At 48.4% G+C, this 25,746-nt stretch overlaps 1 protein-coding gene across 1 annotated transcript in view; it reads right to left on the bottom strand.

Annotated features, from left to right (window-relative positions):
• BCAT1 (branched chain amino acid transaminase 1) overlaps positions 1-25,042 on the bottom strand; it is a gene marked incomplete at both ends in the record, with an annotated part of 43,316 nt that extends 18,274 nt beyond the window's left edge. Inside the window, 5 exons of the mRNA XM_080913717.1 lie at positions 9,425-9,544; positions 10,406-10,516; positions 16,149-16,349; positions 23,555-23,620; positions 24,836-25,042. Of these exons, the coding sequence (XP_080769843.1) occupies positions 9,425-9,544; positions 10,406-10,516; positions 16,149-16,349; positions 23,555-23,620; positions 24,836-25,042 (705 nt within the window). The remainder of the gene's footprint in view (positions 1-9,424; positions 9,545-10,405; positions 10,517-16,148; positions 16,350-23,554; positions 23,621-24,835) is intronic.
• Positions 25,043-25,746: the final 704 nt, after the last annotated feature.

Below are 25,746 nucleotides of genomic sequence, written 5' to 3'. Positions count from 1 at the left end.
TGAAGCTGCCATGGGGGTGTTTCTACTGTGTCAAAAGCAAAGGCAGCTGGGCGTGGGGGTGGAGGTAGGGGGACACTTTCCTAGTTCCCATACACAAACACCAGTAAAGGCAGGGCAAGAGCTCAAAGGCCCCAGCTCTACACAAACACTTTGCTTGCGGTTGTCAGTCTCTCTTCCCTTTAAGGCTCTTCTAAAAGCTGAAAGACATATCCTACAAAGGGAGACCCAGTCCACAATAGGCCAGCAGAAAAGGAATCCCCTTATCCAATAAATACGCCACCTGCCTTATAAATAACCATAAAAAAAATCTTTTGAAAATCCCAGCACGACTTGTCAGTTAAAGAAAAGGGATGACTGGGAGGACATTGGTCCAAATAAGTTACAAACGTGTACGAAATGTCACGAGACCCCTTGGGTACAATTAACACACACTACTGTAAAGTAAAATTCCAAATTCCACAACTCAGAACTCAGTGTGCCACGCCTCTGTTATAGGCCAGCCTGCCCCGGGCTGTCTGTGAAACGTACGTTCTGCTTTGCAAGATAAACTGCCTCAGAATTCTCTTCCTTTGAGAAGATAAAAACCAGGAGGAACTTTCACCAGTAGCCGAGCCAGTGAGCCCTGCGCCCTGAGGGCATCACCTGGTTTTCCGCCTTTGAGGCTATAATTTCCTGGCTTCCTGCCTGTCATCTGCTGTCACACTTCCCCTGCCATTTGGACGCTCCCTCTGCAATCATAAGCCCAAATAAACCCTTCCCTCTACATGTTGCCTTGCTCATGGGTATCGACACAACAGAAAAGTAACCAACTCAAATGATAAGGAATGCGGAGAGGCCACTCAGCATAAATTACAGATATAATATGCTGGCTGTTACCTGACGGCACGTCTAGCTTCTAAATTTCTGAATAAATTGTCTTATGTACAACTTAATAGCACCTTGTCACCTACCTCGTGGATGCTGGGCACACACAGGAAGCATTTTATACAATTGTATTATACTAAAAAAAAAAAAAAAAGTAACAGTATCTAAAAAGGAATAATTGTTTTCTCTGCACTCAGCCCACCTCATTCGGGCTGAGAAGTAGATCCATGGGAGAGCACACAAAGCTCTCAAAACTTTCAGCAGTATTACAAAAGCAAAGGAAAGTTTCTCTTTGTAAATGAGCTTTCCTGACCTTGACAAGTTAGTTTGCACTTGTTCCACCAGGTGGCAGCAACGAGCACAGATGGAAAGAGGCAGAATGTGACACCTTCCTCAAATCCCCCTCTAAAAAAGCATCGTTTCATTCACATCCATATCTTTAGCAACAGCTAAGTTGTGCATTAGCATTTTTTAAATGTTGGTCAAAGCTGTGTGTGGAGATGTAACTTGGTACTTTCTAAAATTCAATCGAGATCCACTCACATCTGCAAACCTGAAGCTCCTCTGTGGACCAACGATGCTTAGGAACCTTCCCTAGCTTACATTCATCGTCTCTCCAGGAAAAGAACTCATTGAGTGGGCTGAAAAGATGACTCAACTGCTCCTGCAGAGAACCCAGGTTCAGTCCCCAGCACCCACATGGAGTCTCCCAACCGTCTCTAACTCCAATTCCAGGGATATGCTGCCCTCTTCTGGCCTCAAATGGGTACTGCACCCATGGTACAGACATATACAACAGATAGACCACTCACAGCCATAAAGTAAAAATCAAATCTTCAAAGAACTTACTGACTTTCCTTGGAGAGCAAGTGGGGAGAAAGTCACTTCAATACTGAGTGTGAGTCAAAATTCAGTCTGGCCTCCAAGAAAGAGTTGGTGGCAGGTGTTGTGCCTCAACACACATGCACAAACACACACGCACAAACTCAGGATTCCTGACTTAGCGCCCTGCTCCAATCCTGTCTCCTACCCTAAAAAGCAGTTTAGATCCTGTGCTCCTGTTAAGTGAGTTGTATTATGTAATGCCAACCGAATGACGTATTTATCTGGGATGATAAAGTTGTGCGTCTTATTAACTAAAAGAAAAGCCACATAATTAAATAGGGAATAAGGGTGTCAGAGGCTGGTGGGAACTGCAAACAGCCTGTGACAAGTCTGTTTGTCTAGGGAACATTTCAGCCTGGTGGTTTTTGTCTTAGCTTTGAGAGACAGGGCAGACCCATGAGTCCTCTGCATGGACAAATGGTGCTTGGGTGTGGTGAAAAACAAAAGCGACTTCACAGTGAGCATTACCACTTCTTTCTGGGTCACCCAGAAATCCCTCCACCGAAGGCGGGATGTCACGAGTTGTTTGAAGGGTGACAGAAAGGGGTCAGTGAGCTGAGAAATTCCATTAGTCTACAGTGTGGCCTCAGAGGCAGAGAGCCCAGCGACCAGCAAGCGAGAGGACAGTTCTGACCCAAGCCAACAAAAGCAAGGAGTAAGGTGGCTGGGACACGAAGAAAGCCAGCTTGCTTGCTTTCACAGACTTCTTTTTTAAAAGGTTTCAGAGTTAAATGAGAAAATGGAACCATGTCTCATGCCTGTCATCTCAGCATTTAGGAAGGCTGAGGCAGGAGGATTGGGGATCAGGGCCAGTATAGCTGCATAAGATTTGGGAGCTGAATAAGTCTAGAAGAAGAAGAGGAGGAGAAGGAGAAAGAGGAAGAGGGAGAAGAAGAGGAGGAGGGAGAAGAGGAAGGGGAAAGGGAAGAGAAAGAGGAGGAAGAAGGACAGAAGAAGGAAGAGGAGGAGGAGGGGGAATGGGAGGAAGTAGAGGAAGACAGATAAGGGGAAGGGGAAGAAGAAGAGAGGGAAGGGGGAAGGGAGGAAGGGGAGGAGGAGGAGGAGAAGGACAACAACAGCTTGGGGCCAGAGAGATGCCTGGGTGAGCTCAGAGCGCCTGCAGCTCCTACAGAACCAGAGATCACTTCCCAGCACCCAAGTCAGAGATGCCTTACAGCAGCTGTAATTCCAGCTCCCAGGGACTCAAACCCACTTCTGAAATCCTCAGTCATAAGGCAGGCATGTACTGCACACACGTATGTGCAGACAAAACACTCACATACATGTAATAATAGAAATAACACAGTTCCCAAAACCTTCCCTGAATTCACTTGCTGCTGCTGCTCAGCATGATGTGCCATTCAATCCCTCCTCCCTCTCCTCCTCCCACATCCTCTCCTGCCCTCTCACCCTCCTCCCTCTCCTCCTCCCACATCCTCTCCTGCCCTCTCACCCTCCTCCCTCTCCTCCTCCCACATCCTCTCCTGCCCTCTCTCCCTCCTTTTTCTCCTCCTTCCACATCCTCTCCTGCCCTCTCTCCCTCCTCTCTCTCCTCCTCCCACATCCTCTCCTGCCCTCTCTCCCTCCTCCCTCTTCTTCTTCCACATCCTCTCCTGCCCTCTCTCCCTCCTTTTTCTCCTCCTCCCACATCCTCTCCTGCCCTCTCTCTCTCCTTTTTCTCCTCCTTCCACATCCTCTCCTGCCCTCTCTCCCTCCTCTCTCTCCTCCTCCCACATCCTCTCCTGCCCTCTCTCCCTCCTCCCTCTCCTCCTTCCACAACCTCTCCTTCCCTCTCACCCTCCTCCCTCTCCTCCTCCCACATCCTCTCCTGCCCTCTCTCCCTCCTTTTTCTCCTCCTTCCACATCCTCTCCTGCCCTCTCTCCCTCCTCCCTCTCCTCCTTCCACAACCTCTCCTTCCCTCTCACCCTCCTCCCTCTCCTCCTCCCACATCCTCTCCTGCCCTCTCTCCCTCCTTTTTCTCCTCCTCCCACATCCTCTCCTGCCCTCTCTCCCTCCTCCCTCTCCTCCTTCCACAACCTCTCCTTCCCTCTCACCCTCCTCCCTCTCCTCCTCCCACATCCTCTCCTGCCTCTCTCCCTCCTCCCTCTCCTCCTTCCACATCCTCTCCTGCCCTCTCTCCCTCCTCCCTCTCCTCCTCCCACATCCTCTCCTGCCCTCAACTCCATTACCAACTGGATTATGTCCTATAAAATCCACGTTGTTGCCCTGACTCCCTGCATTAATGACTTTCCTCACTTCTGTGAGGAAGGGACAGCATAGGGGCACTCGGGCGTCTGACCTCTGTTGTCCACATTCAGGGAGCGGAGAGACAGACGCTGGTGCTCATCCCCGCTTCCCTTTTATTTAGTCAGGGACCCAAGCCAATGAGTTGGTGCCACATCATTCAGGACGGGTCTTCTCTGCTCAGACCCTCACAGACCCACCCAGAGGTATCGCTTCTAAGCGATCACAAGTCCAGTCAGGCAGAAAGTAAGATCATAGCTCCATGACTGGCCAAAGACACAGGGCCTTGAAGTTGGTGCATCATGGGAGGTCACAAGAGTAAAGCTTTCCTGCTGGACTTGGGTCCTTAAGGAGAGAAAAATCCGCTGGAGCTCTCTCCCTTATTGGCAGAAAAGTGCCAGGGAGAGCATCTGGAAGGAAGGCACCAACGGAAGCCAGCCACAATCGGGTTTTGATGCCCAGGCCCTCACGCTGGCAGAATAGAATTTAAGCAGCTTGGGCGAGAGAGGAAGGCTTACACATCTCAACTCTTATTCCCCAGTTGGTAGAGATGTCTGGTGGGGCTATGGGACCTTTAGGAGATGCAACCCTTGGTAGAGGAAGCATGTCACACTAGGCAGCAGGGGCATGGGCTGTGAGGGTTTGTAATCTGACCCCACTCCCCTCTCCCCCTTGTGCAGGTGAAAATGTGATCTTCCAACTTTCTGCTTCCCCACATGATGAACCCCATCCTCCAGGAACCTCACATAAGCTGAAACAAACTCTTCCCCAAGCTGCTTTTGGCCACAGCAATTAACCACAGCGACAGAAAAGTATATAATGCGCTGTGGTAAAGCAGCCAGTCACACTAAGACTCATCCTGTGTGGAAAGCTTTTGGGACTGCTTGGCAGGAGTCTGACATGGGGCCAGGACAAGGAAGTAGGGATACTGCAGGCAGGACTTTGACTTTGGGCTAGGACAGGGAAGGAAGCTCAGAGAGCAATCTGATTTTAGGCTAGAACAGAGAAGGAGGCTTCAGGCAACAGTATGACTTTGCCTAGGACAGGGAAGTGGCCTCAGATAATCCTGTCATCCTTACAAGCCTTAGAAACTGTGATCACCGACTTTGTTTATGGCCTGGCTTGTTCCCTGACTGTGTTCATTTTCTTGTTCTCTTGACCTAGAACTGACCTCTATTACTTGCATGTAATTAAATGGTATAAAAGCAGACTGAAAGAATTAAACCCGCCTCGGCCTCAGATAGGCTGGGGTCATGTCGCCGCTGGAGAACCCGTTGGCTGACGGAGCTGGCTCGGTCGGTCCCGGCTGCATTCGACACTGAGACTCATCTTACAGATGCCTTAGGTGTCACTTCCGCCTGAGGTAGGTGCTGTGGCACCTACCGCTCCAGCATCCTGCTCATCGAAGGCGGACTAATTAATATGCATCTTAACTCTACTCCCTTCTCTCAGTTTGTAACCACTGTAACTCGGTAAAGTAGGACCATTGCTATCACGCGTGCTTTGTCTAGTATGTTAGTGCCTAGCATGTGTGCCCAGTCCCTGTGAGACCCAGAGAGGGCTTTCTATCCTCTGTAACTGGAGTGACAGTTGTGAGCCACCGTGTGAGTGTCAGAAACTAAACTCTGCCAGAGCAGCAAGGGTTCTTAGCCACGAGCCATCGCTCCGACCCTTAGCAAGATACTTATAGAAAATGGCTACAGAGACAGTCACAGAACAAGCACCTGCAATCCCAAACCCTAGAGAGTCTGAGGCAGAAGAATCACTATGTAGTCCAGTCCAGCCTGAGCTACAAAGTGATTTCAGGCCCATCTGGGGACTTTGTCCCCCACAAATAACATCAAAGCCATTACATCTGAAGGTCAGTCAGCCAGATGAAGGGCACATTGCTGGCCACCGTGGGCTTTTGCTATTAGAGAATAGCTCTGTCCCGTGGGCTCAGGTGACTGGCTACTTTTCAGGGATTCTGAAGACCACTTCTGAGAACAGTGACTTCACTGTAGAGTTACAAATGTCCCATGGGGTGAGCAGAAAAAGACAAGGAAACTTGGCATCTCTGCATGAATACTGCAACCCTTTCCACAGAGTCTTAACCCCTAGGCTGATGACGCCTCAGAGAGGCCAGGCCCAGCACCACAGAGTGTACAAAGATGCAATCAATTACTGACGGAGATGTGGTTCTAAAGCCCAACACTCAGCGTTAAAACTGAAAATGAGCACCAAGAAAATGGCGCACGATGAGGTTAGTACCTGAGAAACACCGCTGGGCACATCTAAAATCTAAGAAATGTCCACACGGTCAAGTGCACAGGAACACTGGGAAAGGGTCAAGAGGAGGAGGGTAAACACAACACACGGTCACTCACAATGTCACTCGCTCGCTCGCTGCCACGGCTGTTGGCTCGCTCCTTCCCTCCCGGTGTGATGGGAAATGCTTGCCCCGTTTCGATGGACACAGCAGGCTGGGTGGCTATGTGGCTTGTAGGACCTAAGGTGTGTTCTGCCTGGTCTGTTACGGATGAGGCTGCCAGGCCTGCTCTGAGCTGCAGGGCGGTACAGCAAGAGATGGCTCGAAGGTCTAGGAATCTCCTTGAGCCTCTGACCTTACATTCCAGCTACTAGATCAAGCTGGGAAGAGGAGAAAGCAAACACAAAAGCCAGACGTGGGGCTGTGTGCTGGCAGTCCCACTCAGGAGGCAGAGGCAGGAGATTACCCGTAAATTTGAAGTTGGCAATCAGGGAGAAAGGCTGAGACCCTGACCCTCAAAAAAAGAAAGAAAGAAAAACATTCTGATTCAAACCACCAATCCCAACACTGGAGAAGCTGACCCAATAAGATTGGTGTAAAATTGAAGCTATCCTAGGGCTACTTACTACAGGGTAAATTCTAGTCATGTGGGGTTGGGCAATGAGAAGTCATCTCCTCGAGATAAATGTAACAAGTAAGGTGTTGTGTTTTCCTCCAAGACTGAAACGTTCCCTCCGTCCCAGAAGTTCCTCAAGCTGAACAACTCAAAACAGAGAGTCCCCGACTCACTCCCACCACCCCAACTCTGGCTAGAACCAGCAGTAACAGCTAAGCTGTAAAGATGACTCTGAGGCCAGACCAGCTGTGGGGGAAGCAGAAAGCAGCCGCACTACCTGGAAGAGATTTGGATCAACCCAGAGGCCCCCACGGGGAGCTGTCACCTGTGCTGGGTAGGCTTTGGTGATGCAGCTGTCTCTGAGTCATTTCTGCTCCTTAAGTGACCCCTCGCCCACACTCCTGTGAGGAACCCCAATAAAACTCATTGGCTCACCAAGCTGGAGTTTGGGAGTATGTATGGCTCCCTATCTGGGTGTGTTGTGGCTCCCCCAGAAATGGTTTGTCAGCCAAATGGCAAGTCCTTTACTAACTTCTATAGTTAAAACGTCTCCAAGGAAGCCAATTAACCAAGGCTGAGTGTGAGGGAGCAAGAAGACACTAGGTCAGGTGACCAAGGGCAAAGGCCACAGCAATGCATGGGGATGGAGGGGAAACAAGATACTACATTCCATAAAGAGCGGGAATGGGAGGAACCCCCAGAACAGACATTAACAATCAAAGCCTGATGTTCTGATGCTGTGAGCAGGCACTAACGATCTATGTGGAATTATGTAATCGATACCCAGGGATCAGACAACTTGGTGTCTCCATGGGAAAAGTGAGCTCCTTAACAAAGGCCACGTGAGGTAGAAAAGAAAATAAAGAAAACTCTAAAACAGAGGAGTGAGCAGGTGAAAAAGCCTTTAAAACACATTGTTTAAAAAAATCAAGGAAAAAACTAAAATGTTCAAACAGACTTGACTCAGGCAGGTTACCCACACATGTAGCCCCCGACACTTGCAGGCTAATCAAGAATTCAAGCCGCAGGGCCAACATGTGATGGTACACACTTTTAATCTCAGTGCTCAGGAGACAGAGGCAGGAGGGCTTGGCATTCAAGGCCAGCCTGGTCTACAGAGCAAGTGCCCAGACAGCCAGGGCCACACAGAGAAGCCCTGTCTGGAAAGGACCTGGGTTTGATTGTCAGCACCCACTACTATAGTTCCATGGGATCCTCTGACCACCAAGGGCACCAAGCACACATGTACTATGTACATATATGTACGTGCAACGCACATACAATCTGAAAACAACTCAACACTCATTTCTCAACAGATGCCAATTACAGACAGAAGTCATCTCAATGGATTTATCTTACAAAGAGTGGGTCTGGCAAGATAGCTCAGTGGGTAAGGGCGTTTGCCAACAAATCCGGCCTACCCAGCAGCCCTAGATTGTTCAAGCCTTTCCTACCAGCTCCTGAAGGCTCCTGCTGAAGTACATTTTCAGCAATTTTTCTGTGGGTGGAGACCCTCTCTCCCTATTTACCAGGAATTGCTATGGATTCAGGAAATAAAAATACAACCGAGCACTTTCCCTGACAAAACTTCAACAGCGTGACCATATCTACCTCCAAAGGTCTTCATGAGGGAGCCACACCTCTGCAAGCGCAGTCTTGATCAAGGGAGGTCAAATATTACTGGGGCAGGTGTGTGTGTGTGTGTGTGTGTGTGTGTGTGTGTGTGTGTAAAAATGAAAACAACCTTTGGGACATAGAAGATGACCGTGAAGGTACTTTCTGCCAATACCAAGTGTCCAGCTCCACCCCACAGCATACATATAGAAGAGCCAATACCCAACATGTTCTCTGATGTTCACATGGCGGCACACAAATACCCACTCATGTACACACATCCACTCACATACACAAACACCATGGAGCACACACACCCACTCATGTACACACATCCACTCACATACACAAACACTGGAGCACACACACCCACTCATGTACACACATCCACTCACATACACAAACACCATGGAGCACACACACCCACTCATGTACACACATCCACTCACATACACAAACACTGGAGCACACACACCCACTCATGTACACACATCCACTCATATACACAAACACCATGGAGCACACACACCCACTCATGTACACACATCCACTCACATACACAAACACCAGAGCACACACACCCACTCATGTACACACATCCACTCACATACACAAACACTGGAGCACACACACCCACTCATGTACACACATCCACTCACATACACAAACACTGGAGCACACACACCCACTCATGTACACACATCCACTCACATACACAAACACCAGAGCACACATACCCACTCATGTACACACATCCACTCACATACACAAACACTGGAGCATACACACCCACTCATGTACACACATCCACTCACATACACAAACACCATGGAGCATACACACACACACACACACACACACACACACACACAAATAAATAAATAAATAAATTTAAAATATTTTTAAATGATTTAAAAACAAAAATCCTCCCCCTAAATAGCCTCAGGCGTACCTCGGTTCCGATGAACGTGGGGCGGATGTAGAGGCTGGCAGTGGTGGAGTGGGGGACCCATTCTTGGTCTATCCGTATAAGCTGAAGAATACACTCTAGAAGCTCCTCCTTGTCAAACACCTGAAAAGACAGAGTCCTTAATAAGTTCCAGCAAAGGACACAGACGCGGACGCTGGATCCAGGAGCTGACAGAAGCTCGGTTTTCCTAACTGTCCCCGTGTTGTCCCCCGACTGGCTCCTTGAACAGCTTTTATTCACTCTCCCAACATTAAACATCATGAGAGGTGTCCATAATAAATGCTTTTTCTAAGAGAAAATCTATGAATCCCTCTGGCAAACTCTGAATTATTCATAAGGAAAAGATGAGAGGTTAGATTCTCTGAGGCCATGGCTCAGTGTGTAAAAGCACTATGCCGACAAGCCTGACGTGGTAGAAAGCCAAGTTGTTACGCTCACATCCCTGCCCCAAATAAACAGAGAAACAAATAAATAAATGAGATTTTCGAAAAGGCAGTTAGATCCCTATTGACCATCAACATCAGTTATAATGAGACTTTTCCACTCAAATGTAACAAGTCATGGCCTTTATTTTAAAGTGGACATCTGTGGCCTCCTATCAAACCCTTATATCAACTATAGTTAGATTTAATACTCAAATCTAACAGGATATTATGACTTCTAATTAAAAATTGACATCTGTGACCTCTTCTGTTCTCAATTGTAACTGGATGTTACAGCCCAGTGTAACAAAGTATCAAGACTTCTCTTTTAAAAAATAAGATATCTACAACTTTAAGGTTTAAAACAACCTCTTACCCAGGAAACATAAAACACAAGCCACAAGAGAAAATAGAGATAAAACTTGCAATTATTCTGCAAAGTTGGTTTTTGTGGTTGTTTTTGTTTTTTGTTTGTATCCCTGGTTTTTGATGCGAAGGCAGAATGACTGTGACATATAGAAGGACACACGGATGTCCGTACCGGCAGGGTGGTCCTCACAGCAGAGCGGCACATTCTATCCATGTTGAGGTCCGGCCGGAACAGTCGGATCTTATCGTCAACGCCCCGAAAAGCCTTCAAGCCTTCAAACAGCTGAGGAAAAGAGAAAGGTCTCAGAAGGTGACCAAGACAATCTTAGTGGTTGAGTTGCTGCCCTTGGGCTCAACTGGAATGGGTGGGGGAGGGAGGGGGACCCATGTGGAAGCAGGAAAGGGGTAAAAAGGGTCTTTCAGTGCTCAGCCTGATGGACAACCAGAAAAGGACAATCTAAAGCATGCCGGGACCACTTCTGCCACTACTCCTAAGGCTAACTAAGGAAGAGAGGAAAGGGAGGGGAGAGGGAAGAGATAGGGAGGGGAGAGGGAAAGAGGAAGGACTAACTGCTAGCCTAGGTTTTGGAGGTAGCCCTTTCTCAAATCCTGCTTATCAAGACTATTCTGACCATGTTACCAACTGATGGGAAGTTAAATCACACATGCCAAGATGTCCTCCCAAAATGACAACATCCCTCCCAAAGTGCCTAGCTTCATAGAGGACTGGACAGCTGGGGGTGCTCCCATCACAGGGTGACCACAGCTGTGGGTGTGCTCCCTTGACACAGTGATCACTACCACCCCCCCTGCCCTCCAGGATCTCACAACAGGATACCCGAGAAGTCCCATCTCACACCAGAAGGAAAATGAAAAGAAGTCCAGGGGCTTGTTCAGGTTTATCTGACACATCTTAGACTATCTTTATCCACCTATATTGATCTGTAATGCTCAATGGTTTGGAAAGACAGTGATTGACAGAGTTGGGGAGGGTCCTCCAAAGGTTGATATCAAGAGCTCAAGGTCTAGCTGACAGAAAATTCTAGTTAACTTCTCTTCTTCCCTTCCTTTTTCTATTTATTTTATGTATATGAGAGCTTGCCCAAATGTATGTGTGTATGCAGTGGCCAGAAGCGGATGTCTAATCCTCTGGAACAAAGTTACAGGTGATTGTAAGCCATCATGAATTTGGGTCCTCTCCACGGGCACCTCAACAAGGCACCACCGTCTTATCGGGTACCATTCCTCCAGTAAACATCCTAATATTTTGTATGACAAAGCAGCTACTTCGTGCCTTGCTTCAGTGTGCTGTGTATTGCAGCCTCCGGGGAAAGCCCTGCTGCTGGGAGGGATTTGTGAGCTGAACTAGTTACATTGCTTTTCAATGGGCACTGTTTTTGTACTTGAAAGGTTGCTCTCTGACCTCCATGAGCACACCTGGGTGATCTCATCCCCCACCCCCCATCACACACACAAACCTGAGTTCAATCCTAGAATCCACATAAAAGAAAGCCAGATGTGGTTTATACTTGCAATCCCAGATGCCAGAACAGACAGACAGATTCCCCAGGACTTGCTGGTAGGCCAGCCTACTTAGTCCCAAACCAGTGAGACCCTGTCTTGGAGAGTAAGGTGGACAGTGCCTTAAAAATGATTCTCTCTCTCTCTCTCTCTCTCTCTCTCTCTCTCTCTCTCTCTCTCTCTCTCTCTCTCTCTCTCTCTCTCTGTTGGAGAAGGACAGATTTCTGTCTGTAACCGTGGACAGCAGGAATGTTGTGGATCCAGAACCCAAATCATCCTGAATTATCTTTCATCTCCACGGCCAGTAATTACTCACCTGTGCTTCTAACCTCACATTCTCCTGGATGTCAGTCATCAACCAGAAGCTAAAAGGAGGTCATGAGACAGAAGGAGTTTTTACTTGGCTACCTTGCACACTCAGGAAGGCAGACTATAGATGCGGAGGACCTGGGGCAGACTGGAGCAGACCCTGTGCCTCATTTTCAGCAGGGGTGGGGGTGGTTTCCTGAGCTCTCAGGGGAGGGATTGGATGGAAACATTCTATTTAAGGCCGATTGTTCTAAGCTCTCTCACTTTCTACAGTGTCTTGTAGGTCTCTGTATCTGTTCCCATCTGCTGCAGGAGAAGCTTCTGTCGCTGGCTGAGCAAGGCTCTGGTCTATGAATACAGCAGAATGCCATTGGGGGCCATTTTATTGCTACATTTTTTTTAACAGTTCTATTTGATTTTACCTTAGGTCCCTGGGCTCAGTCAGGTTCTTGGTCACCCAAGCAGTACCAGGTCTAATCTGGTTCTTACAAGAGACATTTCTGGTAACTCGGTCTAAAGAATCAAGCCCTGTGAAGAAGCGCTGTGTTTTACTAGACCACTAATAATGTGGCTGTGACTTTACGGCAGAATAACTGTGATCCGAGGGCTGCTTCTGTTTTTTTCGAGTGTTTTCAGGACAGCATTGGAACACAGAGCGTTATTCATAGGAGACAAGTGCTCAGGGCTGAGCTACATCCCCAGACCTGACATTTTCTTAAAACCTGTGATCCCTGCATTTGGAAGGCTGAGCCAGGATTGCTATGATCTCGAAGCCAGCCTACCACCAATAATAATGATAATAAATAATAATAATAATAATAATAATAATATAAAAAAGCCAAATTGCAATTTCAGTTGATGTAATCCAAAACCCAAAATTTTTAAATTTTTCCTAATTCACTTCCGCTGAAGGTCAACAGTTCTCAGACTGTGGTATATAAGCTGCTGGGTTACACAGCTTCGAAAATGAATGGAAATCAGAAACTCACAGCAATTCTGAGTGTTGAGTCTGAGAACCAGGGAACCTAGAGGCTCTGAGGTTACCAACAGCCTTCTCTGAAGGGGAATAGTCCGTCCACTTGTCATTTGATGCATCGAGCTTGGCGTGACTCTAACCCAGCAGGCTATGTGACCAGCAGTCGTCTGGGAATGAGACTAAGGACCTAAGTTGAGACTGGTGTAGCAATGTACCCACCTGTAACCCCAGTACCTGGGCCAGCTTCAGCTCTACCATGGACTGGAAGCCAGCTTAAGTTTAAAAAACAAAACCAAAGTACTAAGGAGCTGTTTGATCGTCTTCTAGAACAGGGGCTGCCACTGGAATTCATGCAACACTCAGTGTTGGTAAAGAAAGACTCAGAGGCAGGGCTGGCCCCTCCCTCGTCAGACCCAAATGTTTACCCAAACCTGGAGCAGGCTGACACCCCCACCCTGTGACAGAGAGGCAAACATCAGCAAAAACACTGCGTCCTTGAATCTTCTCTGTGAGGCAAAGCATTTCTACAGACCTTACCACTGTTTAGCCCATGTTTCAAATGCCTGTGGTGAGAATCTGAAGCCAGAAGCTGGTTCAAGGGCAGAGCAGCCTGCTTGCAGCAGGTCTGTTTGCTCCCCAAGACCACGTCCCCCATGCAAGTACTCTCCGGGCCCAGATCAGATTCAATGTGGGACATTCAGGGTGGTCTGACCACAGACCCCCCCCCCCAGTCTTTCCTCCTGGGTGTTGTGAGCACCCATTTAATGGTGTGCCTTTGGCTTGTTTGCTCGATGGGGCTGTCTCTCCCCGTGAACCCGAGGATGCTTTGCTATTTCTCCATCGGGTCTGTGCCTGGACTCAACACTCATTCCTTTGCTCTGTGGTTGCTAGATACCTGTCAGTCATTCAAGACAGCGCACGGCTCCTCTGGTCTATGGACAGTACAGAGTAGCTCATCAAACGGAAGCACCAGGCATGGCTCCACAGGTGGCTCTCACACCTTTGGGTCACAACCCCTTCGGGGTTCAAATGACCCTTTCACAGGGGTCACATATCAGATATCCTGCATATCAGATGTTTATGTCAGAATTCGTAACAGTCGCAAAATTACAGTTAGGAAGTACCAACAAAATAATGTCATGGTTGGGTCACCGCAGCATGAGGAACTGCATGGAAGGGTCTCAGCATTAGGAAGGTGGGGAAACACTGTATAGCCGCCAATGAACTCCCCAATTCTATACTTTCAAGAACACAGATCCTCTACAGGGTAGGCAAGATGGCTCATCAGGTACAGGTCCCCACTGCTAAGTCTGATGACCACTTAGAAAAAGGACAGGCCCAGGTCCCACAAGTTGGTCTCTAATGCCCATATATATGGCAAACATCCACCCACACACAGACACACCTACAGTAAATAAATGTAATACAAGAAGATTTTAAGTTATTATCCTTACCTCCCATAAACAGAAGTATTAAATCGTAAACGATCTTACCTCTCTGTTGTAACCCGCCATTGGAGCCTGGCCTTATTTTTCCTTTCCCCACTTGCTTTGCTAAGAACTCCTTCCTAGGATCCATTGTGGTTCTTAACCACGCCCCGGAACATTCCATCCGAGCCATCTTTACCTTGGAAACATCCTGTTTTGTACACTCGAGACTGCACCTGACCTCCCCGGGCTTTGTTGTTCACCCCATATAAAAACAGTCTCGAGTAAAACCTGGGTGGCATTCACCGATTATTGAGTGACCCATGTGTGTGTCTGTGTGTGTGTGTGTGTGTGTGTGTGTGTGTGTGTGTATGTTTCTTTTTCAATCCCCCAGGCCTCTGTCCAAGGTTCGGTGACAGTGACGGTGCAGGCGTTGTCAACCCCCCAAGTTCCATAAACCTCCAGAGAGCCACCGAGATGCACTCGATCCCTGTCCCCTGTCTGTCTCTGGGACCTGATTTGAAAGGTCTGCTCTTCATTTCTAGACTTTATGTGTGCTCATGTCTGTTCATGTGCACGTGACTGTCCAGAGATAAAAAGATGGTGTCCAGTCTCCTTGGAGCTGGGGTCAGCTGCCATGTGGGGGCTGGGAACTGAACCACGGTCCTCGGCAAGAGCAGCAGGTGCTCTTGAGCCCTGAGCCACCTCTCCAGCCCTGAATGTGGCGTCAAGTGCGACTCACTTCACATCAGTACAGGAGTGGATTCCAGGGTGTTCTGGTGGGAATGCCAAACTCTAAACACAAACAATGACCTGAAAAAGAGCTCTGTAACGTACAAGATCTCTCAAAAGCATGATCTTGAGATCCAGTATTGAGAAGTGAGTATTTGAACATCGCTATTGATATGTTTCCTGTGGCCATTTTCAGTCCCCTGATAGACTAGAATTTATCTCTGTGCCTTCAATGCTCTAGGAAAAGTCATTTCATGTGGAAAAAAAAACAGAATAAAATAAAATGTAGGGCCAAGGAATGGGGCAATATTCTGCAGAGCTGGTTAACTATGTATCTGCAGAGGGCCAAGAGATGGATTCTTCAAACACACACTCAGTGTCATGCCACAGGCTGGTTATGGGAAAGCAGTTAACACGGGTGTTTCATTCTATGACCCGTCACAATCACTCAAAGATCTCAGAAGAAGAGGGCACTTAATAAATTAGCAATGCTCATTGCTTTGGGGTTCTCTGAAGTTCTGTGGCCTGGGCTGGATAAAAAAAAAAAAAGCTGTACAATCTAGGTTAGCCTTGAACTCTCTACCCACCCCTGCTTAGGTTGCCAAGTGCTAAGATTAGTCATGACTACACCTGGCTTAATGTGTGCTCTTGGACTTCTAACTTCCCTAACTTTTCTATAAGTTCTATACACATACACATAAACACACACACACACACACACACACATACACACTACACAAACATACCACATTTTACTGACATCGAAGATAAACCAAGTCAACCTGTAAAACTAGCTCTGAGACTTACCCATTTGGCTGCAGGAGAAGTTTGAAGATATTTATGATAACCCCCAGTAAAGACAGCTGGGCCTGTCCCTATCCCACCCCCACCCCCAGAGAAGCTTGCAAGGCGGGGACTCACGGTCCACACAGCAGCTCCCAAACACTTACTTCCACAGCATAGTGCAAAACAGAGGCAGCGGGATGTATGGACAAGTTTTCAAAAGGCCTGATGTGAGGTTTCTCCCATCCAGATTCGGAGGACCACTCCACCGTCAGCATGTGGTCAGTAAACGTAGCTCCAAACACCAGCGAGCTGGGGTCGGGCTTCTCTTTTAAGACAGTGGCTGGCGTGATAATGAGATCTTTGGCCTGTAGAGGAGAAAAGGAAAATGTCTGGTCTGGTCAGATGGTCCCAAGGTACAGTGTGAATGGCATCCCCTGTCTGAAGACATGACTGTAACCACCACAGACTGTAGCCCCGGGAGTCTGAGGATGCTCTGCAGTTGGTGGGGTACTTGTGGAAGCCCTGGGTTTGACCTCTGCACTACAGAAAGATTGGAGGTAAGAGGTTCAGAAGTTCTCCAACCTTGTCTGAGAAAACAGAACAAAACAAGTCTCAATCAACAGCCCCACTGAGAATCAAATACAACCAACCTGTGCTCAGAGTTCAGCCAATTGTCCAAAATCTGCAACAGGGCTGGCAAGGTGACTTAGCCAGTAAATACACTGCCTGCTGCCAAGCCGGCCAACCTAAGCTTGATCCTGGGACCCACACAGAGGAAGGAGAAAACCAAGACTCCCAAGTTGTCCTCTGAGCTGTACAAAAACACTGAACACACAGTCCCCTCCGCAGCCCCCCACAAACAATAAATAACTGCAATTAAAAATGCAAAATAATAACAGTCTGAGAGCTGGGGAGACGGCCCAGTGGAAAAGAGCACTTGTTGCTCTTACGGAGGACCCAAGTTTGACTCGCCGCGTCCCCATGTTTGTTATAAATAATACAAAGACCGTGGGGGATCGGATGCTGTCTTCTGACCTCCAGACACACCAAGCACACACATGATACAGAGCAGATATGTAAAGACAGAACACACATTTATTTCATAAAATAAAATGAATCTAGAAATATATATGCATATATTTTATACAAAGCAGTAATTCCTGCAGTAATCCAGCTGTGCAGAGCTGTCTGCCCAGCACCTGGGAGACCGACATAGAAGAGCCACAAATGTGGGCCAGCCTGAGCTAGCTACAGTGTGAGTGCTAGGCCAGCGGACGTGGCACACAAGGATAACTCACGCCCGAATCTCTGCAAAGGCTTTGGTGGTAATCCCATGAGAGACAAACGTCAGCGGTGTGGAAGGCGTCTGTTCCCGATTCCCACCAGACCCAAGTGGAACATTTCCAAAGGAAGGGACATCCTCCAGGATAGACCGCACTGCTCACAGTAGGGCCTTTAAGGACCGAGCCTGCGAGCCACCCCCCCCCCCCAGACTATTCTGAGCACAGGTGCCCTGCTCCTCCAGATGCAGAGACTGGCTGAGGAACACAGCAAAGAAGTCCTCTCCTTGGGCGGGAGAGATGGCTCAGTGGTTAGAGCACCGACTGCTCTTCCAGAGGTCCTGAGTTCAATTCCCAGCAACCACATGGTGGCTCACAACCATCTGTAATGGGATCTGATGTCCTCTTCTGGTGTATCTGCAGACAGCTACAGTGTAATATAAATAAACATAAATAAATCTTTAAAAAACAAAAACAAAAAAAAAAACCAAAAAAAAAAAAAAGAAGTCCTCTTCTCTTTGAAGAAGGACAGGCAGAGAATGGAGCCTCAGATACAAACACTGTCCCCGGGAGGAGGGGACAGTAAACAAAAGCCCTCCTATTCAGCCACACAAAAACAGGGAGATAGGAAACAACCACACTCAGCTGTTCTCCACAAAGCCAGCTTGACCATCACAAATGGCCAAAGTCACCTGGGTTCTGATCCTTGAGAACAGCTATATAACAACAACAATAGATAAAGTGAATCTTCAGAAGAAACTATAAAGAATAAAGCTTCGGGGGTGGGGCTTGTCTCCTGTCACTCAGGCCCAGAGTGGTGCACACTACCCAAGCAATAGGCCAACAATGCCCCACCCTGCAGCCCCCACCCACAGTTCCTGACAATGAGATCACAGCAGCGTTACAGGAAGACACAGAACAGGTCTGTCCGAAAGGCGGGCTGTGGGGGCTGAACAGTGAGACGCTGGCTGTTTAAACTTTTATTTACTGTTGTGTGATGTACATACACACGGCATGTATGAACACAGGCACACCCCACACAGCGTGTGGAGCTCAGAGGACTACTTTTGGGATTTGCTTCTCTCCTTCCGCCAAACATGGGTGCCAGTCACTTACACAGAGATCCGTTTTACCCACTGAGCCCTCCGTGGCCCTGAGTTTCTTCTTAAATGACACAATCAGGGCTGTGCACGGTTCTTCACTCTCCCAGCTACTGTAAACCAGCTGCGGCTTCCATGGGGGCTAACTGCATAGCACCCTAACATCTTCAGCGCACTCACAGACTCTGCAGTACCTCTTCCTGACATGGAATGGACAGACAGACAGAAACAGGCTTCCTCTCCTCCCCTTACCCATCTCCCTCCTCCAGGCAGCTGCCAAGATTTACAGCTTGCTCATGCTGCTACTTTTCTCTTGAACTCTAGTAAAACTGCCTTCAAGCTTATAAATAAATGAATACACACGTAAATAAATACACCTTACTGTCACTGTTCAGGGACCATCTGACTCAGAATAACTTGAAAGGAAAACTCAAGTTTTACCTCATCAAAATTGAGGGGGCCTGCTTTTCCTTGTTACTCAGGATCAGCATTCTTTATTATTATTATTATTAGCATTATAAATTTTATTTAAGCTTTAATTGCAGAGGTGCTCTGGCTCAGGGTGTACAGAATGTACGGAGATGACCAGCCCTTGCTTCCTGGACAATGTGACTGTCAGCCAAGGACAAATATACAGGTTAGCATGGGTTATCCACACCTCCCACCTAGTATTTTTTTAGCTACTCTGTTTCTATGACATGGGTCATTGGAAACACCAAATCCTAGCCCTGCAAGCAAAGGGGAGATAAATAAATAACCAGGAAGCCAGCTAGATCAAAAGGTGATTAGTGCTTTGAAGAATTAAAGAACTCGGGAGAACAGGCAGGGATGGGGACTTGGGTTCTTGGCTTTGCAGAGGCCCTGCCTCTAAGCACACCTGAACAGAGGGCAGGCAGGATGTCTACAGACCTTCGAGCAATGAATGTATTTCAGGCAGATGACAAAGTTGGACGTAGCAAAGACCCCTGCCACAAGAAGACGAGGGATGAGAGACCGGGGAGAAAGGTCAGAGGTCCTATAGCTGCTGCAGTTGGGAAACACATGATAGATGGCTATGCCCCTATCACCAGCTCCTGCGGCCTCTCTGGCTGTGTGCTGAGACCACAGCCTTTGCCATCTCCTTCTTCCCAGGAAAGCGGGTTTACCATAAGCTCAGCAGGCACAGGAAGCCAGTTCCTTCCCCTCTGCAAGCACCTTGGAGGGAGCAAGGATGCCTACAAAGGTGAGGCTGCCCTGCATTTCCTGCATTTCCTGCATTTCCTGCAAAGGTGGGGCTGCCCTGCATTTCCTGGTGGCTTAGTGGTTGAACAAGCCAGCCATAGTGAGAAGACGGAAGTAAAAGAATCTGGGCAATGCTGAGCTTTTTCCGGCTTCCCCAGGCTTCCCTACCTCCACACCGGTGGTTTTCCAAACCCAGGGCCCCAAGCCTCTGAGATCAACGGTGAGAGAGCTCTCAGTTTACACTCTGTCTGCCAAGCTTAAAAGTAACTTTCGAAACTTTGAGCAAAATGTCTCCTCAGCCCCTGGCCCCTCGGGGATTGTGGGTCCGTTGAGGCATGATCTATAATCTAACTTGTAGTTGTTACATTTTCCCACAGTAAGGAAAAAGTACTTGCTGCAAAAGCAGGAAGCTCAGAGTTCAAATCCTCAGGTTAAGACAACCACAGTATCATTTATATGACTGTATACTCTGAACACTTTTACCTCAGGCTAGACCAAAGCATCAGCCCTGCTTAATGGCCAAGCTGAGACACAAAGCACCTTATGTTCAGCTTGGTGCTCTTCTTCTGGGGCAGTAGGATGTCTCAGAGGCAAGCTGGGCTCGCTCCCAGCACGTCAAGGAGCATAGAAATGAGCATAACTTCAGCTCCTGAGCCTCCACCACCTACTTCTGAAGCCACTACACACATGGCAGCATCCATAACAAACACAAAACGAAGCCAAAAAACAAGTGAAATTGCTGTTCTAAATTTCAAATGCTCGCTGAAATTCTAAGCAATAAAATTTCCAGGCGTTCCTTCTGTTTGTGTGAATCACAGCATCTCCCCTTGACTGTTTCCGTCTGATCCAGATTTGAACACAAAGATTGCCCTATATCCAGGTTTTTTCAAAGTAGCACAAGATTTTTGTGGCCTTTATAATTTCACCAAGACCTTGAGACATTCCTTTATTTGAGACAATTTCCATAATTCTGAAGATCAAAAGTTAGGGTTTTTGCTTTTTGTTTTGTTTTGAGACAGTTAGCCTTGAACTCCACTAGCCTCTGCCTTTTGAGTGCTGGGATTAAAGGCGAGGGCTGGAGTCAAGCTGAGGTGGGGGTGAGGTCTGAAGACATAGCTCAGAAGACCTGGGTTCAATTCTAGGACCTGCAATAGCAGCTCACAGTGATTTATAATTCCAGCCTAAGGGAACTGAAACCCTCAATCCTGTGTGGACACAGGCACACAGAGACCACATATACATGTGGAAGAAAGACCCATGAAGTGCTTCTAGAAAGTAAAATAAATCTTTAAAAAGTCAGATGGGGTGGTGCACGTCTTTAATCCGAGCATTTGAAAAGCTAAGGCAGGTAGATTCCTGAGTTCAAGGTCAGCAGGCCGGCCTGGTCTACCTAGTGAGTTCTAGGCCAGCCCGGGTTACACAATGAGACCCTGTCTTAGAAAAAAAGTGGGGGAGGGGGATCTAACCAACCAGTGTCTGTACGGCGATGTTTAATATCATGTTCACTGGAAGAAAACAGGACAGCGTCGTAACTGAGGAGTAGCCCGAGGCATATTAAAATCAAGTTTCTGGGCCAGCTCTACGGCTCAGTGAGTGAGATGATTGCCTCCAAGACAGACAATCTAAGATCAATGTCTGCACGCCACACAGTAGAAGGAAAGAAATAACTCCTTTACGTTGTTCTGACTTGCAGGTACTCACACACATACACAGACGTGGTAAACTACACACGTAAAAACATTCTAATCTAAAAGGGGGGAGCAATTTTCTGATTTGACGCACAGGAGGAAGCACCTGAGCGCTTTCGTTCTTCTCTGCATGGAAACTAAACTTGCCCTAGACCCGGGGTGTGGCAGGAAGCCCGGGAAAGGTGGCCCCCATCTAGTCCCGGTTTTTGGTGGAGCCTCTCTGAGAACCTAATGAGGTCTGAAGAAGAAAAATTCTACAGCTCCAGGTCAGAGAGATGACGAGGAAGAGAGCTCACCTCTGGGGTCCATAGGAAGACATAGGGTAGTAAATACAGCTCCTTAAAAGAAAGCGACAAGAGGAGCTGGGGACAGCTCACCGGAAGAGTGCAGGCAGCTCTTCCCAGGACCAAGTTCAAAACCCTGCACTGTGTCAAGTGGCTCAAGACTATCTATACCTGCAGTCCCAGGACCATCCGGTCTCCAATGGTACTCACACGTGTGCACACATGCGTGCTCAAACACACTCGCAGAGACAGAGAGAGACACAGACAGAGATGCACACTTAAAAATAAACTGTTGAGAGGAAAAAATGAGGAAAACGGCTCACAAGGAGTAAAGGCGCACTGTACAAGCCTGACTGGAGCCTGCGCTCCGCCCAGAGTGCTCAAGTTTTGGTGGGAAAGGGGAGAGAACGCCTCCAGTTTACCTCCAATACCCACACATGCACCAATGGGGCCCCCTTACAGTAACAAATAAATGTATGAAAATTTTAAGATGCAATAGACTTTTAAAAAAAAATTTTTAAGATGACTGCTTTCTTGGCCCAGCTAGGAAACCTGAACCCCACTTTAATGGGACCCCGTCATAGTGGGAACACGACACTAATAAGAACTGGACCTAGGAGAGAGCTGGGGGGTAACAAGTAAAGCAGCAGACACAAAACTGTAAGACGCAGGCATCAAGGCGAAGGGTGGGGCTTTCTGTGTGTCCAAGGCCCTGGGTTCACCAGACAGCACCTCGGAAAACCAAGACAGTGTTTCCAATAAAACCCATCAGCTTTATCCACAGATTATCGATACTGTCTCAGTCCAACACCAAGAACACAGCAGAGTAGGTCAAGATTTGCCATTGCTATGCAGAGAACAGGTACCAAGTTGTGTACAAATTTCAATTAACAAATACACTCTTTCCACTATGAACTCTAGCTTTGCATAAAAGCATAAAATCTTTTCAGTTAAAATACATACAATAATTTCTTTTTTCTTTTTCTTTTTTTTTTTTTTTTTTTTTGAGATATTAATTTGCTGAATTGCTGTCTTTAAAAGGTTAGCAAGAGTTCAAGGCCAGCCTGTATAGTTCTGGGTCAGCCAGTAAGACCCCAAACTTCTCATGTTTTAAAGCTGAGTCCTGGACGTGCTTAAAGAACTGAGCCCCGGTTCCGTTGACGGTCACCGAAGCGCCACGGGGAAATTGCTTTAACGCACCAGAGATCACGCAGACAAAGCCCACAGCGCCTCACTGTAGTATATTTTACTGCATTTTGGTTTAAAACAAATCGCTTGTGGGGAGAGGGCTTATCTTGGACGCACCATTGCGCTCCGAGTTCCTAGCACTGTCCCCGAACGCTGAATGTTCCCTGCGGTAAGAAACTCATGAGTCAAGTTTCAGTCCCTCTCTGAACCCTGCCAGGATGTGAGGTCACAGGGACATTCTGTACTATGGGTGACAATTGACAGTGGGTATCAGAGTCAGGAAAATGGCAGAGCCAAGCACCCGTGAAGATCTTCGAACCCTCCAGGCTGGGGGCTAGAGAAAGATGGGGAGCTGTCAAGTACCTTAAAGAGATTTTTTATCTCCGTCCTAATAGCTCCGCTGGGAAGCATGAGACGGCGTCAGACATAAACCACACAATTCAGATGGAGAGAAAATGCAATCCTGGCCTGTAAGCATGTTCGGTAATTGTTTAGAGAGAAAACGTACAGCGCCCTTATCTTGGACGAGCAGGGCGAAGGGTTAAGCTGATGCAATTTCAAAAGCAACCCCGGGTTCCTATTCATTAATTCGCTCTTTCCCCATAAAATGTATGATTCATAAAACAAAACAAGCAGCTTGCTGTTGAGTAAATTTTGTTTTTGCTAACTGGTAATAATCTCAAATGATTTCCCCCCCCTCCCTGGTTGTAATTTAAAATTCAAGAACTCACTGGATTTAAATTCCCCAACCCCTAATCTCCACTTAAAATACATTAACTCAGTAACTTAACTGCCAGCAAATGCCTTACCCTAAAAGTCTCGGCCACTTCGGATCCTCCTCCTGCAAAGGGCGCCGAGCATCCATTACTGCAGTCCTTAAAAATAAAGATAATTAAACCTCCATTAAGTAAAGCCATTAAGGTTGGTCATTGCGGGGACCTAGTCAAGGAACTTACCATCACAGAAGCCAAGCCTAGACCGTCCAACACGCAGGGCCCGCTCTAGCCAGAGTGACTGTCCTAGGCTTCCCACCGGGTCCCAGGTCTGTCTTATCTTCTAGCAGCTTAGGGAGGAGCTCCTTAAATTCCGGGTCAGCCCAGGAGCCGGGGTTCTCCAGCAATGAACAAGAAGGCAATTGTCTCCCGAATGTCCGAGTAAGTCGTTTAGACCGAGGGTTTAAGCCATTTATAGAGGGATGGGGAAAAAAAAATCTCCCGAGCGCGCTCAGCCTCGTGGTCTTGTCAATCACAGGCGCACAATAGGCAGGCTGCTTCAAGCGTGAGGGGACGCGGACTGGCTGGAACCATTTTCTCCACCCGCAGGGTCCCCCGTGCTTGGCGGCGGCCAAAACATACACTTTTAAAACAAGACCTCCTGCTATTGGCAGCAATTAAATAAATAAAGGATACCGTGGTGCGGAATTAACTAGGGAAAGGGGCAGGCATTCAAAGAGCTGGAAGCTAGTTTGCTAAATAACCGGGAAAGGGGGAAGGAAGGGGTCCAAGGCGGCAGAGGCCGCGGTCTGGATGCTTTGGTGGCAAAGTCTTCCCCTCATGCTCCGGTTTTTCTAGCCTAGACTCCAGAATCCCTGATGACGTACCAGCCATCCCATGTTCCTGTGACGACCCTCACGTTTTATCCCCGTTCTCAACTGCGAGCCCAGCATCCCCTGACGACCTCTGAGCCCCCACAGTGATCCTTCGGTCCCCAGTAGTGTCCCCAGTGGAGAGTCCCAAGATGACCCATAATTCCTCAGTGGAGACACTCTTGGCTCCTGAGTCCCCAGTGGCGACTCGCTAGCACCCATGAATTATCTCCATCCCTGAGTCTCCTAGTGGCGACCTCCGCAGCGACCTGGAGTCTCCCAATCCCCGCGTCCTCTGTGGCAACTTCCGAATCCCCCGCACCTCCGAGTCTCCCGCTGTGAACCCCAACACACACACACACACACACACACCCCGCATCCCCTCGCGACCAGTGGTGCGTTATGGTGATACCAGAGAGCCTAGTGGCGCCCTCCCCAGTAACCCTTGAGTGAGTCCCTTCTGTACGCTGATCCTGGCGCCCCTCGCCCTTCGCCACGCAAGTACCTGGCGGGCCATAGCTGCAGTTGCCCGAGGCAAGCAGGCCATGACGAAGCTGCGGGCGCGTGGGAATGAGTGGAGCGGCAGTGACACGTGGCGCACCGCGGGTCCCGAGAGCCTCGGGCTGCAGTTCGGCGTGGCGGGCGATAGAGGTACAATGGGAGAGCCACCAGCAGGCACCCGGAGCAGGGAAGAGCGCAGCCGCTGCAGCATCTCCGCCTCGCGGGTGCGTGCAGTCACGCTTGGCTGGGCACGCGCATGGAGGACCCAGGAGCACCCGCGCTTAACTAAGGCACTCTATAGGGCAGGGTTCGAGACACACCTCAGAGACACATTAGCATCACAACGGCGCTCTCTCAGACCAGGGTTGGCAGCAGGGGTCAGCAATTGTGCTTGGGATGTGGCCTGCAACAGACCTACGGTCGCTGATCTCAAAACGTGGATTCAGTTTTCCAGGGCTCTGCGTCGCGGTTCCTGCGACCTAGGTACCCGCCGGTAGCCTCGGAAGCAATCACCAGGCGGCTTATGGTTCAGGCAAAACAGCCAGTCGCCCCGCTACCATGGTGAGGTGGCAGTGGCTTTAACCCCAGCCAGCCCTTGAGAGGCTGATGAAAGGTGATTGACCTGTGCTAAAGTGAGACCCTGTCTCCCAAACAAACACGCACCAGGGGTTGCATCCATATCCACAACCACCACTGTCCCCAAGGACCACCAGCTGTCCTGGAGTCCTCGCACCCGGGTGTTAGAAGCTAACTCCTTCATTTCTGCCTTCGCTGTTGATTCTAATTATGAGTTAAACAATAACTGGGCCTATTCTCCCTATTGTTCAGCTTCCAGGCTTGTTTCCAGAGCGTTGATATTTGTACTTGAATTTCTGGAGGCGGGGGGAGGGGAGGGGAGATTTGTGTTGTCTAGAC

This window comes from Micromys minutus, assembly GCF_963924665.1.
Source record: "Micromys minutus genome assembly, chromosome: 3".
In the NCBI taxonomy this organism is placed as follows: Eukaryota; Metazoa; Chordata; class Mammalia; order Rodentia; family Muridae; genus Micromys; species Micromys minutus.
The sequence above is the reverse complement of the archived record's forward strand: the minus strand, read 5'-3'. Positions and strand labels throughout refer to the sequence as shown.